This window comes from Struthio camelus, chromosome 3, assembly GCF_040807025.1.
Source record: "Struthio camelus isolate bStrCam1 chromosome 3, bStrCam1.hap1, whole genome shotgun sequence".
NCBI lineage: Eukaryota > Metazoa > Chordata > Aves > Struthioniformes > Struthionidae > Struthio > Struthio camelus.
Window position 1 is genome coordinate 25,003,124 of NC_090944.1, and position 14,866 is coordinate 25,017,989.

The following is a 14,866-nucleotide window of genomic DNA, read 5'->3' on the forward strand; positions in this document are numbered from 1 at the left end:
CAGAAAACATTAAGTGGCACATCAGAGCACAGCTGCACCCCAAGCAACACCTACACGTTTTTAATCACAATAACGTGTGCCATTTGGGTACAGAGCTGATTTATAGACCCATCATTCATCATTTGTATTTAGCGCCACAAACAGTCCTCAACTGCGCTAGGAAAACCACACAAAGCCTAGTGAAGTCATTCCCAGGTCCGCAGCCCGGAGGAATCCTATCTCCCGCACGCTGTGAACCCAACCGTTCAAGGAGACCCCGCTGCGCTTGGTGAGGGCCCCGACGCGGCGAGCCGGGATCCTGAACTCGCCCTCTCGGGCCGGGCGGCCGAAACGCGGGGCCCGCTGCCTCCTCGGGCACACGGGAGCTCCGGGCCGCTCCGGCAGACCGCCGGCGGCCCCGCGGCCAGGCCACCCCGCGAGGCCAGCGCCCCCGGCGGGCGAAGGGGCTGCCGCGCCCCGCGCCCTCCCACCACGGCACTGCCTGCCCTGGCGCGGGGCGGGAACCGCCGGGACCCGAGGAGCCGGGGCCGGGCCGGGACAACCTCCTCCACCGCCCTGCCGGGCTGCGCCCCCGCTCCAGCTCCAGCGCCCGCTCCCCGCCCCCGGCCCCGCCGCCTAAGATGGCGGCCCCGCCCGCGCCCACAATGCTCCGCGGGCAGCCGCGCTTCCGGGTGCGGGCCCTGGAGGGCGGCGGGCCCGGCGCGGCGTGAGGGGGGCCGCGACGCAGGCGGGAGGGGAGCCACGGGGCGAAGTCTCCCAGACCGGATGTGAGCGGCGGGCGAGTAGGAGGCAGCCGCGCTCGGACCATGAGGCTCCGACTGTGGCTGGTCCCTGCGCTGGTCTTGCTGTGGGGGCCGGGCGGGCTGGAGGCGCTCGGGCGCCCGCCGCGCCAGCAGCGCTATGGTAAGGGGCAGGGCGAGACCATGGCAGCCGCGGGGGGGGGGGGGAGGGGAGGGACCACTGCAGCAGGGAGGGGGGAGAGGGGCGCACCCGCCCCTGCCCGGGGACAGCAGCGACTGATGGGGGCGAGACCACTGCTGAGGGGCGGAGGGTGGTGGCGTACCCGCCTCTGCCTTGGGGTAGCGGCGGCTGCTGTGTGGGGCGGGGGAAAGGGATGGGGTCTGGGGAGAGGCCACTGCCGAGGGGCGGGGGGGGGGGGTCTGGGGAGAGGCCACTGCCGAGGGGCGGGGGGGGGGGTCTGGGGAGAGGCCACTGCCGAGGGGCGGGGGGGGGGGTCTGGGGAGAGGCCACTGCCGAGGGGCGGGGGGGGGGTCTGGGGAGAGGCCACTGCCGAGGGGCGGGGGGGGGGTCTGGGGAGAGGCCACTGCCGAGGGGCGGGGGGGGGGGGGTCTGGGGATGCTGGGAGGCAGGAAGGCCGCAGCCCCAGTGTGTGGGGATGGCTGCCCCAGCTGGGGGACGCCGGGCCGGGCTCCGCTCGAGGCCCAGCGAGGTCGTCGGCGAGACACCGTGGCACGGCCTCCAGCTGGGTTTCCTGCCCCTGGCCAGCGGGTGGGGGCTCGGGAGCGCCTGACCTACAGGGGGGCTGGTGCTGGGCACGGCGTGGGCCCCGTCCCCTCTCCTGGGGGCAGCGGTCCTGCAGGGCCGAAGGCATCGCTGGTGCCGAGTGCTGGGGGGACGTTGCCCTCTCCAAGGAGGTGGCTGTATCTTCGCGCTCGAGATGCGCTAAGGAATTTCCCTTGTGGCAGTTTGCGTTATGTCAAGGTTGGATAATCACATAAACGACTTCCCTTCGTAGCTCTGGTTGAAGAGTCGAGTTACAGAGAGAGCCTGAAGCTATTTGGTCTGAGTCTGACTTCTAGAAAGCTTAACATGGAGGAAGACTGTTGTTTTGTTTGACCGGTGTAAACTTAGTTTTACATGTAAACGCCCGCTTCGGAGCGGTGCAGTTGCAGACAGAGTTACGTTGCGTTAGCGTGAGCGAACTGGGAAGCGATGGGCTAGAGCAGCCTGGCGGTTGAAACTGAGCGAAATGCGTTAAACGTACAAAAAGCGAACGTTACCGTGGCCTTTTAAAGGTCACGGCTGGCCTGGCAGATGAGTTGTGAGAAGCAACGGCCATTTATTACCCATTCCTCCAATGTCTTGTCTCCAGCTGGTGCTGCCAGCGGCGACTCCTTCGAGTGCCCTCTCTTTGTGCGGCTCTCGGACAGTTTTGCCGGCAGGTACTGCTGTCTGCCCCTCTGCCGTGTGCCAGGTTAGCTCGGCTCTGCGCAGTTGCTGCGGGAAAGCGGTAAGGATAGGAGTCGGTAGTGGATACCGCAGGAAGCGTAACAGAAACGGAACGAATGACGAATCTCTTTCCTGGCATAGCCTGTCACTTCAGCTGGGCTAGGGACCTCTTAAAGCGGAGGTTGCGTCTTCATCCATCGCTTTTTGTACCTTCTGAAGGACCTACCTGGTGTGAATTTGTGTGAAGGACCTACCTGGTGTGAATTTGTGTGATTCTTGTCTGACGGCTTTTATACTCTTTGCCTTTATAACCCCATGCCTGGGCTGTGAGGTTTTCAATTAAGTACTGGAAAAACTTCTTTCTTCTGTTTGTTTTTAAAATTGGATTATTTCTGTGGATATTCTATAGTTTTTTTTTAATCACGGAAATGATGATTATTTGTTTTCCTCACACTCTTAATGGCTTACAGACCTGTATTGTTTGTCTCCTTTGTCTGGTTTGAATTAAAATATTAGTCTATATAATAATGCTTAGTATAGGAACAATTTCATGACTTTAATCATCTTTGTTACCTTTGTCTATACACTTTCTATTTGTACTGGATCTTTTTTTGAGACGTATGACCAGGACTACAGGCTGTATTTGTGATATGAAGGTACCATGAATTTGTACAGGAGCATAGTAATGAATGCTTTTGGTTTTGTTTTTGGTGGCTCTTCAAGTAATTTTTTGGTATTTTGTATTGTTTAATAGTCCAATTTTTTTAGTGGTAATAACTGTTATGGAAACCTTTGCACGTATACAATGAGGTTTTTTTCCTTGTTATTTCACACTTAGTACAGAATTTCTTCAAACATTTTGTTGGTATGTCATTCAGTAAGCTGAATCTATAAAAGCATTTTCTGAGGGAGCTTGTCCAAATTTTTGAAGAGCCAGGTACGCTCCATTAGCTGTGTTACATTTATTCATGCATTCGATCCTTTCAGAAAGCTGATAAATACTTGAGGCACTACTTTCTCGAGGAAGTAATGTAGACTGTTTCCTAGTATCTTATTTAGCCGTAGGTCTAATAGTAATAATAATTAAGTATGAATTATGGTTACTGTTTGTTTCACCAATTTGTCAGGCAGGAAAGTCGAGCGTATTTGTTGACTGGTTCCCTAGATCATGCCTGGAGCCCTTGTGGAAGTTGGTGCTGCACCTGCCACCTATCTCTCCTCTTGTAACAATACCAATTTCACATATTTGCGTACCAGAATTAGTAGTTCCCCAATTTCACCTTCCAGGGCTTTCTAACTCTTGGGTGAATAGATTCAGACAAGACTGGTGACTTAGTGCCCGATTTACTGGTTTATTCTAGAGCCTCTTGAGTCTTTAACCGGAGACAATTCTTTAGGTTCATCCCATCAAGACGAGCTTTGCTGGGGGAACCTTAACCTCGTCTGTAGTGAATGCTAATGCCGGTTATTCTTTTGCTTTTTGGTATTGGCCTTTGGCATCCGTTCTTGGATTCTCTGTGCCTTAGTTGTTTGACAAGCCCCCTTGATTATTTAGCTGAGTTATTACCTTTGATATAATAAAGACTATTGCAACCATTAGTTTTATGCCATTTACAGCCTACTCTTCAAAATTACTTTGCCCATTTTCCTGTGATCTTGCTGGAGTTGTGTATTTTCTCATTTTACGTGCAGCTTTGTTCTCTGAAATATCTTTTTTTTTTCCTTCTAATAGCTTCTCTTACTTTGTTTTGAGAGTCCTGTTTAAGTCTGGAGTTTGAGTTCTACAAACTGATATAGTTCAGCTTTACGACAAGCAATATCTTAAAGCAGTAATTCTTGACAATTCCTTAGTGATTTCTTTTAAAGACTTTCTTGCTTATTTCTTTAAAAGTACATTTTTTCAGCAAGGGAAAAAAATGATTATACCGTGAAGAACAGAGTTTGACAAGGCATAGATTAACTGAATGGAAAAACGTGGATCATTTCCTAGCATCTTTCAGTTAGGGTAATCTTAGGGTGTGGTGCTTTAACAGTTTAAACTGATATAAATGGGGACTGCAGTGCACCTCTCTTCAGCTTTGTGAATCCCGTCCCTGTTCTTGTGGGCACGTTCGTGGAGCTAAACCACCGGAGTTATCACCCTTTTCTTGGTAGAGAGTAGGGTGTCTGTGCGTGCGTTTTGTTTTCTTGCTTTGGGTCAGCTTCTGGAGTTAGCCCAGCGTGACTCTCCAGGTAGCTGCCCTTCACGAAGGAGGAGGCAGGGGTGGTGCTCAAGGTGGAAGATGAAGGTGTAATACAGTGGCAACCTCCGTTTGATTTCGCTTTTTAGCTGATCTGAAGGCAAGCTCTCTGTTGTAACATTAACAGCGGGAATTCACTTCTGGAAGAAATGTGACTGTACTAGTCATTATAATGACTGTTATTATAGTTTTACCTTTGAAAAATTAATGTCAACTTTCATTCTGAAGATTTTTCTCCCTATTGTCCTTTATCTCCTAAGATAACCTTTTATAAGTATTAAATATTAATGCTGTTTGTCTTGGAGCTTAGACATATCTGAATGATAGCAGGGCTTAGTGTACTTGTAATGAACAGCAGTGCAAATACCGAGCTTCACTGTTGTTGAATGCATCACTGTATCTAAAGATACTTTCTTATTGTGCTTCAATCTGTTTTACAGCACGGTGATATTACTAGTGTGCAGCCACTAAGCAGCGTATATCTGGAACTGCATTGCCCAGAATATAGTCTAGCTATACGTAAAATGTGTCTTATTCTAGTATCATGTGCTTTGGAAGAGATCTCTTTATCACTAGCCAGGTAGGGAACTGAAGGAAATAAATGACAGCTTTTTCCTGTTCCCTGGGTAGCTGATATATTCTTTGAATCACTTACTGGTAGTCTTTTTCAGCCTGCTGTATTGCACCAATAAAATCTGAAGCAGATAACCTGGGCTTAAGTTGTTTATTCTCCAAACTGCTCCTTTACAATGCACAACCATCAGTGAACTGCATTGGCTGAAGAAAGGACCCAGTATAAATGATTCAGTACAAACCTGTAATAAACATCAATAGACTAGAATTTACAAGTTGTTGGATGAAAAAAATGGTAGTGGTGTTGATGAATAAGCTGGAGGAGCTGCGTGATACAGAAGGTGACATAAAACAATTCTCAGTTGGTTTTGAATTATGCTTCACACTTAAATGTTGCAAAACACAGGAAGTCTTTAAGGCCAAGAACTTAACCATCTGTAAAAGGGTTACGGAGTTGGAAGTTTATTTCAGTGTCAAGAGTGTGCAGTGAGACAATTAGTGAAAAAATCCTTACAGGAGATTAAACTTCATCCTTCTAGGCTGAAGCATCTATAAGAGACCAAGGCAATACCTAGGTAAAAGGCAGTCTTTCTATTCTTTCTAGGTATAATTCTATTTGGATCTTTTTTTTAACCTAGTGATGTTACAGACTGCTACTTTGATAGCCATTTTAGGCCTTATCTTCACAGGGAAGATTTAATGTAACCAGTTTTCCTAGCACAGTCTGCCTTTTTGTTTCTGTTTCTTATGCCTTTTTAATATCCTGTGAAGCACCATGGCTATTTCAGGCTGTGCTAGTTCTTCAGTTTAACTCCAAATGCCAAAGCCTGGCTGTGTATCTCACAGCGTACCACACGGGGAAAGTCCAGAATCGAACAACAAATAGCAGAATGTTGCACCATGTGCTACCTGGCCAGGATGCTGCGCGGTGGTTTCAAAGTTGTGGCAGGCATTTGCGGATCCAGTGGTTTTACATAGGGAGTCTTACAAGCAGAGTGCTAAAGACATACTCTTCTGTACATGTGGTCTCCAGTGTAGCAAATGCTTCATGTAGACAAGACCTTATTGAACGTAAATAAATTATCAATGTGTAAAATTTTGTATTGTGCATTAGCACCTTCTATAGAGGTACTTTCTGCAGAGGTATTAAAGTATATTTCTCTGTTTTTTCTCTCTTGTTCATGTGAATCTGTCATAATGGGTCCAACTGAAAAAAATAAGAGAATGTGATAAAACTGTAATGCCTGATAGAAGTACTCGAAGGCAGCAAAAAAAAAAAAAAAAAGTGTCAAGACTACGGTTAAATCCAGTTACTAAGAATTATCTTTAACTGTTGCAAGATTTCTTTTTTTTTAAATGACAACATAATCATGTGCTTAGTGTGAGGAGGAGGGTGGTGGTTGGTTGGTGTGTGTGTTTTTTTTATTTCTATTACCACTCTGGTCTGACCTATAAGTAGCCAACAAGTAAAATTCTTGTTTGCATTTAAGATTTGGTTGTGGAGGTGTTCCCTCCTCCCCCCGACTTCCCTCTCCCACGGTAAAAACTGACAGCTTCATTGCTGCTTTTCATCACTGATGGCAGCAGTGATTCATCTCATTTTCACTGTTCTAAAACTGAAATTTCTTCTGTGTGCAAAAACCCCAGCAGTGGCTTTCTGTCCTGTGGTTAGGAGGGCCGAGCAAGGAAACACGGAGAGCAGACTTTTTAGGCCTGGGTTCCCCTGAGTGAACTCTAAAGTTGCGCCAGGATTTAATTGGACATTTACTAGTCAGAAGAGATTTATATTTAAGATAGAAGTTTATATTTAACATCTGTTATAAACTGGTGAATTTCTTTTTTTTCAGCTTTTTTTATGAACTGCAGGAATCTGAGTCTACCTGTTCCCCAGACTGAGCAAAAATCCTTTGTTGAAAGGAGCGTGGCGCTTGGTTAACCTTTTGCCTGAACGTGGTGTATCCTGCCATTCTGTCCTACAAATTTCATGTGCCACTTCCCAGTGTGTGTGTTTGGGGGATTTCCCGCGGCCTTCTCGGTACATGGATCTGATCTTCTTCATGTCCTTCATCGTCCCAGATGTACGTGACAATACTACTTGCTAGCCCACAGCTTGTACACTTTTTAGCCCGTGTTTATGTCTGTCGCTTGTGTCCTACATCTGTTTGCAGTATCCATTCTTGTCCTGTGGTGCTATTACTATATGTTATTTGCACTTTTTTTCCTCCTTTATACTTACCAAAATATTATATACTATACTCAACGGGGACATGGACAGGGGAGGGGAGGATCCATTATTATGCAGGGAGGCACTATAGCTGCCACCCATCCATCAGCTAATAGGTTGAGCAAGTACTTGATATCCTCCACATTGACCAGTTTACAATTCCAGTAACAATCTGAAAAAGGAAAGTTCTGTCTTTTAGTACCTACAACATTCCTTGAATTTTGGAAGACCACATCTGAACAAGTCCAAAATCATATCCAAAAGGAGAAGAAATGCAGTCAGATTTGAGGGGGAGGGTCTCACGAGTGGAGCCCATTTTGTAATTAGTCCCTACCTAGAATCTACTCCACTCAGATTTTTTTGTGAAACAGCACGATTTTGTGGTGTAGTATGTAAGCCTAGTAGTCAGGCTGTCAGTTTTTTGGAAAGCCAGACAAATTACTTCTTCCAAAGAAGACTACATCCTGTGACTTGGCCGTTCTTGTCTGCAGGATATGTGAAAGCATGTGATTTTTTTTTATTGTTTCTTTTTTTTTTGTTGTTGCTCATCAAGTCATATGATGCCGTTTTAGGTTAAGATGAGACAGCTGTATTGCCTTGGTTTCACTTTGAATGTGAGGTTGATCATTCATGTGGCTTCCTTATTTTTTTTAATTTCAATGTTTGAGCAGCATATTGCATTCTCTTTTCAAAAAGTGCTCTCTGCTTTCGCTAATAAGGCAGAGACTGAGTTATTAAACCAAGTAGATCAAACTGCATAAGTGTCATTTCTCTGATGTCTGTTTAAGGCTGTATTTAGTGAAGGAGAAAATTTGCAAAGTTTTGTGTGTGTAAAGTAATGTATAAATCAGGAAGAGAAGCTGTTGAGGATACTCAACCTAATCCAAAATAATCAGAAATAGTTTAATTATGTGTATGGTCTCTGCTACATAGAATTTGTACATTTAAGGAAATATTCATACTGTCCGGAAACAGGTGAACGTTTTACTATATGGGAAAATTTTGGAGTAGTGTAAAGGTATAGCTATACAAACAAGTGTTTTCTGAGATGAGTTAAAGGGTATTTTTCAGGTTATTAGCTTTTCCAGAGTATGCATCACTGGGCACTTCTGAACCCGTGGTAAATCTGAAGTAGCTTTCCTTGTGTCACTACAGGGAAAGCGTGCTTGGTAGAGCAGCTGATGCAGGGTAAATCGGCACCCTACCTTACCTTGCAGGGAGATGGCCGGGTAACTGCACCCTGGGGCCTTGTCTGCGCTGAGCTGGTGACTAACTGCATCCAGGCACTTTGTCTTCTGATGTGGTTTAGCAAGTTTGGTGCTGTTGGGATCAATTCAGACGCATGCCTTTTAAACACTCAGTAACGCCAATGTGGCTGGCCAGTATTACTAACAAATTTGTCTAGAAATATGTTTAAACAGAGTGTAAAACTTTATCCTGTTATGTCTTATAAGCCTCTGACAGGTATTCAGTCCTTGCTTGAACTGCTTTCTCACACCGGTTCTTCTGTTTGCGTATACTCACCGAGCAAAACAACGCCAGACTCCTTGGTGGAAACGCATACGTGCAATGTATCCAGGCCACTGGAAGTATGGGCTTTTGCGCACAGGATTGGAGAGCTCCAGTTCGCTTTGTTTTCTGTCTTTGGCAATGGTTTGGTACCAGATGCACTGGAGGAAGATGTGACAGCACATGTAGCAAACAGCTTTCCCCCAGATGGCTCTTCTCATCATGTCCTCTTCCGTAACAGTTTCCTAAAACCAATGTAAACTGTTGAGAGGAGGTATCCATAAACATTTGGGCCTGACTGCATCACCTCCTGACTTGCAAAGTCCTTTTATATATCTGACTCCGGTGTGAATTGACTGGCCTTCTCCTCCGTTAGCGCTCGCAGGAACGGTGATCTCGGTCAAACAATACTTCTGTATTGCAAATAGTAACTTGCTGGTATCACAAACAAGTGCAGCTTTTTTACGTAGGGTGACGGTGACTTGCTTTAACTCATGTGGTTACGGTTAGATTCCAGTTTGTTTCCTGGTCTCAGTTCCGACTTAAATTATGAGTAGTATTTGAAGTGGCTGTGTTTGGTCTCTCTCTCTCTCTCTCTCTCTCTCTCTCTTTTTTTTAATTCAAACATTTTTTATGTACGAAGACTATCTTTTGAAAACTTAGTGAAGAATATGGAGCCCTTCAACCACTCAGTCACTCCCCAACTAAATCAGAATAAGTTGTTATTAATTAGCAGCTGACAAGCTTTTGAGTGTATGATATCCACTGGGAAGCAGCTGGAGCTCAGTACCCAGGTTGTACTCAGTGAGCGCCACACGAAATAGGGGCAAGAACGCTTTTTTCTGACTTGGCTGTGTGATTCGGCAGTCACAGAGCAGACTCCTCCCGTAGTGTGTTTGCTGTGCTTATTCTTGGACTGCTGTCTCCAGGCTTGTCATCTCTTTCCACACAAGACTTTTTTCCGTTTTTATTCCTTTTGGGATGGTGGGAGAAATAGCCATAGTAATTCCTGTAAACTCCTGTGATACCCTTGTGGTCACTTTTAATTCCTGAAAGTAATATTTTAAAATATTGTTAGATTTTTGTGGTTTTAAGTAGAAATGTTTTCTATCATCAATAACCCTGAAGAGGTTTTAAAAAATGTTAGTTACATCTTCTGGGTTAAAATTTCATGCTTCCAGACAAGCTTAATCTTTATATAGGTAATGTAATTCGTAAGAATGTTGTTTATGAAATGGCTCATTTGCCACATCTTACTTATTGCCTTCAGGGCAATAGATTGGGTGCGAGACCATGGGAACTTATTGTTCTGCTTGTGAAAGCTGAGATGGTTGGAGAAAGATGCCATTGGTATTTCAATTGGTAGCTGAATACTTGGAGAAAAACCTCTTCCGTTAAAAATACGCAGTGGCCTCTGACTCCAGTGACCTGATCTGTTGCTCAGCACATTCTGGAGTTTTTTGCTGATGGAGTAGTCAGACACAATGCGTGTTGGCATGTAATTTACTTAAAAGTTACTTTCCTGTACCGAAGTCTAATTGTGAAGTCTAGTGATACTAAAAGTCTGGTTTTGCTTTTAGCCTTGATTTACGGTAATGGAAAAGGAGGAAATAGTTGGTCATCTCAGAGTTGTAAGCAGATGAGAAGTCACTGCTGTGGATCTGTTCTTGAGGACTTTGGAGTGTTGCTTTGGTCACCCATCTCCTTTCTCTGCTTCTCTTATAAACTGAGTGCCTCTGTGAATATCTTGAAGTTCTGGGGTTCCCCCCCCCCCCAGGAAAAAAGGGTGCAAAAGGGACAAAGACTGGCTGTCATAGAAAAAGGAACATCTAATGAGGATAGCAGATGAAATTAAGCTGTCCTCCTCCAAAAAGAGAAGAATTCAAAAATCTAGGAGAGGACGGAAGGGGAGGAACCACAGGAAAGCGGTTTGGGAAAACCTAAGTCAGCTCTGTGTTGTAGAAACCCAGGGGAAATGACTCTTGGACCACAGTGAAGATAATGAAGAAGGAATGCCAAAAAGGTTATTACATTTGAACAAAAAGAAGTCAAGTACTTGATTGCTATGGCTTCCATCCATGCTGTACAGTTGGGCTCTGTACAGCTCTGTATTTTTGTTAAAATAATGACTCTTCACCTTTTATTTTGAATAAACCATGAGCATGGATTCATTTTCACGGTATAAATTTACTGTGGAAAAATTTTGGTTTTAGTGTGCTACCATTGCATGTTGGTTTTTTTTTTTTTTTTTTCCTACATCTGTCTAATACCTGAATTAGTTTACAGATTTGTGTCCAGCAGCAGCAAGTCTTAAAAGCTAATTAAGTGTCGCAAGTAAAATTAAAAGCAAACAAATTCAGGAAGGGTAAGAGGAAATATTAACAAGTGCATTCTTGTTTCAGTGTTACAGGAACTAGGAGTGTCCTGTTTCGTTTGTTACTTTAGCAGAGTCCTCTTACTCATCTTCATCAACTCTGCAGGTCTTGTTATTATTTCCTGTGTCTCTGAAAGGCAGTTCCAGAAGGGTATTTGTGTATGTTGAGGTGGGGTAGGACTTCTGAAGTTCCCTTTGCTTACCAAATAAAAAACTAGTTTCAGTAGCAGACTTCTCAGGTCTCTTGCCGTGAAACCAAGACATGAGTCATTTTGCCCCGCCATGGCGGCAGCTGCCCTTTGCTTTTTTAGCATGGCTTTCCCCTGGTGCGGAGTTGTACTTTGCATACGGGGCTGGTGAGCGGCAGAAGTAGTTTTTTGGCAGCTGGGGTTGTGCCCCTCGGGCAGACCTGGTGCTCAGCGAGTCCCTGAGCAGCACTGCCATGGGACCGCTCGCTTCATGGCCCGCGCACCACGCACCTGCTCCCTATCGTGAGCTGACGTTCGGTGTCCTGTAGATCAGCGTTCACGCTGCTTGAGGGGTCTGCTTTAGCTGAGTGTGGTGAAAGAATCTTAAGATTTAATTAAAAAATTTAGGGCTAGACAATTTAACGAGCTTTTTCACAACTCGTTCTCCCCGCTTGTCCCTTCCCCCCTCCCAAGTGGGTCTGAATGAGAGAAGATGCGATATGATAAGCAGTGAGTTATATATATATATTTTTTTAAGGAGGGGGGGGTGTATTTTTAAGGTGTTTTTGCACTGTATGACTCCTGTGAAGCAGCTCTGCCGTGTGCAGCAAGCTGATGCTCAAGACACTGCCTTGAAGGTAGCAGTTTGCCACACCAGGGGAAAAACACAGCGCGAGGAAGGTGTTGGAGGCTTGCTTTCACATATACCCTGAAACGCACGGTGATCAATCGCAGGTGCCCTCAACCTGTGGGTTGTAAACAGAAATCAGGAAATTGCAACTGCACAGCCCTTCCTGTGTTGCTAAACAGCTGGGGAGGGGCAGCTCGGTAGGAGCAGCCTGGGAACGGCTGCTTTGTGGCTTCTGGTGCGAGCAAACGCACCCGGTTGGTGCATTGGCTCTTCTGCACGTATTTGGTGTATTGATCAGGAAGCCGTCGGCTGGGGAGGATGTGGCCTTGCCAGTGTGCTGGCTGCGGCACCGAGGGGATGCAAGGTGCTTGCTGCTTTGTTTCTTCAGCTTTTCCACTTTCAGTGCGCGCACGCGTGCGCACACATACAGGGTGGGGGGAAAGTGGGGAGGATTATCTGTATTTAAAAAAAAAAAAAAGGAAGAAGAAGTTATAGTGATAGGTGTCTTAAAGTCTTTCTGGGGCCTTGAGATATGTATTTGGGAGTAAGTATCAGCTTCAGCTTTGAAAATATATATTTAAAGTTATTTTGGGAGCGACACCGATCTACATTTCAGCTCAGCAATCCTGGCTTGTCTCACAAGAGCCGGTAAAACTCGGCTTGCTCGTGGCGTTGCTCGCTTTGAAGTAAAGCGTGTGGGGTTAGGTGGATGCCAGCTAGTGGTCTGGGGCCCTGAAGAACCACGGAAGGCCATCTTTTATTAATAAAAGCCCGTTTCTGTAGCGCTGTCGTGTCTGCTTTAGGTTGCTCGTGCCCTCGAAGCGCAGCGAGGAGAGGAGGGAGCAGGCGTCTCGCGAAGGCGCCGCGCGGCGGGCCCTGCCCTGGGGGACGCCGGGCCCCGCGGGGACCCGCCGCCCCGTGCTCCTGGCCCTGGGGCGCAAGGTGTGCAAGCTTGCTCGAGGTCTGGCTGCTGGCAGCTTCGCCTTAAAGCTGGCCCTGTGATTATTAACTCTCTCTGAGGCGGGGGAAAAAATCTCTCCTGCCAAATAACAAGTGCCCCTGGTTGCCGCTCGCTCCTTGTAGGGGACTTGTCTGTACCGGGTGCCATGGTTTCACCTTGCCTTATCATGCTTCTTGGCTGGCTTAAAAATATAAAAGAAAGAAGGCAGCCTATCCTTTATGTCAAATTTCTTGTATATGACTGTTAGGCCTATTCCTGTCTGTTTATATTGCTCTTCCTCCCCCTGTTAGTTCTTGGCCTTTTTTTGTTGGACAACTCTTAGTTCCTTGCATCTGCCCCTGACAGAGAGCTGGAGACTGGCACTTGCAGTTGCAGCTCTCTCGCTGACGGGTTCATTGTTGATTAAGGCACAGCTAAACCCTTTCTCTTGTCCCTTGCCTAAGAGACCTACTGGAGGCTTTATCAGCAAGAGCGAATACAGGTTGACGGAGGTGTTTGTGCAGTTGCGAGCTGTGGCAGCAGCATCAGAATATTGACCCGAGTTCGTAATTTTTGTGCAACTCCCCCTGCGGTTTCATGCTCTTGATCTCCCTCCCCTAAACAAGTTTTCATGTCCTGAATGAGGAAGTCAAGGGGGTTCTGTATGATGGGAGGTAACGTCCTGGGAGACGGGGGCTCCAGGAGATGTCTTGTATGAAGTGCTAGGCCAGTTATTTTTGAGTGAGCCGTGCAACCATCTATTTTCTGGCTCATGTGGGGTGGAAAGGTAATAAATTCAGTCCTGATCTGCACTGAATTTGGTAGAAGTTTCCAGAGTTAAATTTTTTTCTTCCTCAGATTCGGATGAGAAACAGCAGATGAATAGGGAGAGTGATTCATTCTGGAGAAATGGGAAATGTTCTCCCTCATCTCGTTTCCAAGAGGTACCCAGGGAGGGCATATGCTCTGCACAGCTGTAGCAATAGAAATGGTGACTTGGTTGCCCTAAAGTTGATATAGGGAGTGAATTAAATTGTTTGTTTTTTCTCTCTCGGACCATATCTTGTCTCGTGCTGTGATTAAACGTACAATAGTTATTCTAAAATTAGAGCCAATTATGATCTTCTTGCTGTTGAATTGGGATGCTCTATTACTTTTGCTGCTTTATGCGTGCGTTTGTGAGAGGCTTTTGAAACAATACAGCTCTCCTTGTTGTTCTTTCAGATACGGTTGAATCCATGCTTTCAGACTATGACATCCTTTCTCAGTCTAGTATCCAGCAACACTCACTGAAGAAGAGGGACCTCCAGCCTGAGACACATGTAGAAAGACTCTTAAGTTTTTCAGCTCTGCAAAGGTAATTAAATCATCAGCCAAAAAAAAAGAAAACTTACTGTTTCCTTTCATTTTTTGTGATGAATAATGCACAGTTTCAAAACACAGAAATAGTTATGCTTTCTGTCATGACTGGCTAGTTCTCACAAGTTAGTGATTTGCATGGTTATATGACTTCAGAGAGCCTGGGGGGAGACAAAGCAGTATGTTGAGCCACATTTTTTTTTTTTTGTTGAAATGGCACTGATTAAAGATTTCTTTTGCTTTGTTCTTTCCTTTATTTTCACGTAGAGTACTTCCGCTAATTGGGCTGGATTTCACTTTTACTTCACTTGGCTACATTGTCTTGCTTCTTGACTTCCCTCTGGTTCTTGAAAATCTGTGCCTTTCCTTTGAGGAACGTGTGTGCTGTATTGTGTTGCCTGAGAGCTGTTTTCATGGAGGTTTAATCCTGTTCCCACTGAGTATAAACTTCCCGTTCTACGCAACTCCCCCTTCCCACCCCCCAACCCCCCCAAAAGGAATTATAAACATTGGTGGAAGGAGAGGGAAAGGTAGAAGAAAGCAGGCACAAACGTGCTAGAGAAGCTACTCTGAGTGTCAGAAAAGTCCCTTACAGGTATTGGAGCGCTAAAATTGCGAATCTGAAATGGAGAGGGGGT

General features: G+C 45.9%; 1 protein-coding gene across 3 annotated transcripts in view; it reads left to right on the top strand.

The window, feature by feature from the left end:
* The first annotated feature begins 643 nt into the window (after positions 1–643).
* ADAM17 (ADAM metallopeptidase domain 17) overlaps positions 644–14,866 on the top strand; it is a 36,605-nt gene continuing 22,382 nt past the window's right edge. The window contains exons 1-3 of one of the 3 annotated variants that reach the window (XM_068937207.1): positions 1,356–1,509; positions 6,851–7,081; positions 14,094–14,226. In XM_068937207.1, the coding sequence (XP_068793308.1) occupies positions 6,988–7,081; positions 14,094–14,226 (227 nt within the window). In that variant the 5' untranslated portion in view covers positions 1,356–1,509; positions 6,851–6,987. Of the gene's footprint in view, positions 904–1,355; positions 1,723–6,850; positions 7,082–14,093; positions 14,227–14,866 lie in introns of those variants that run through there. The other 2 variants (XM_068937208.1, XM_068937205.1) reach the window with 2 other exon arrangements.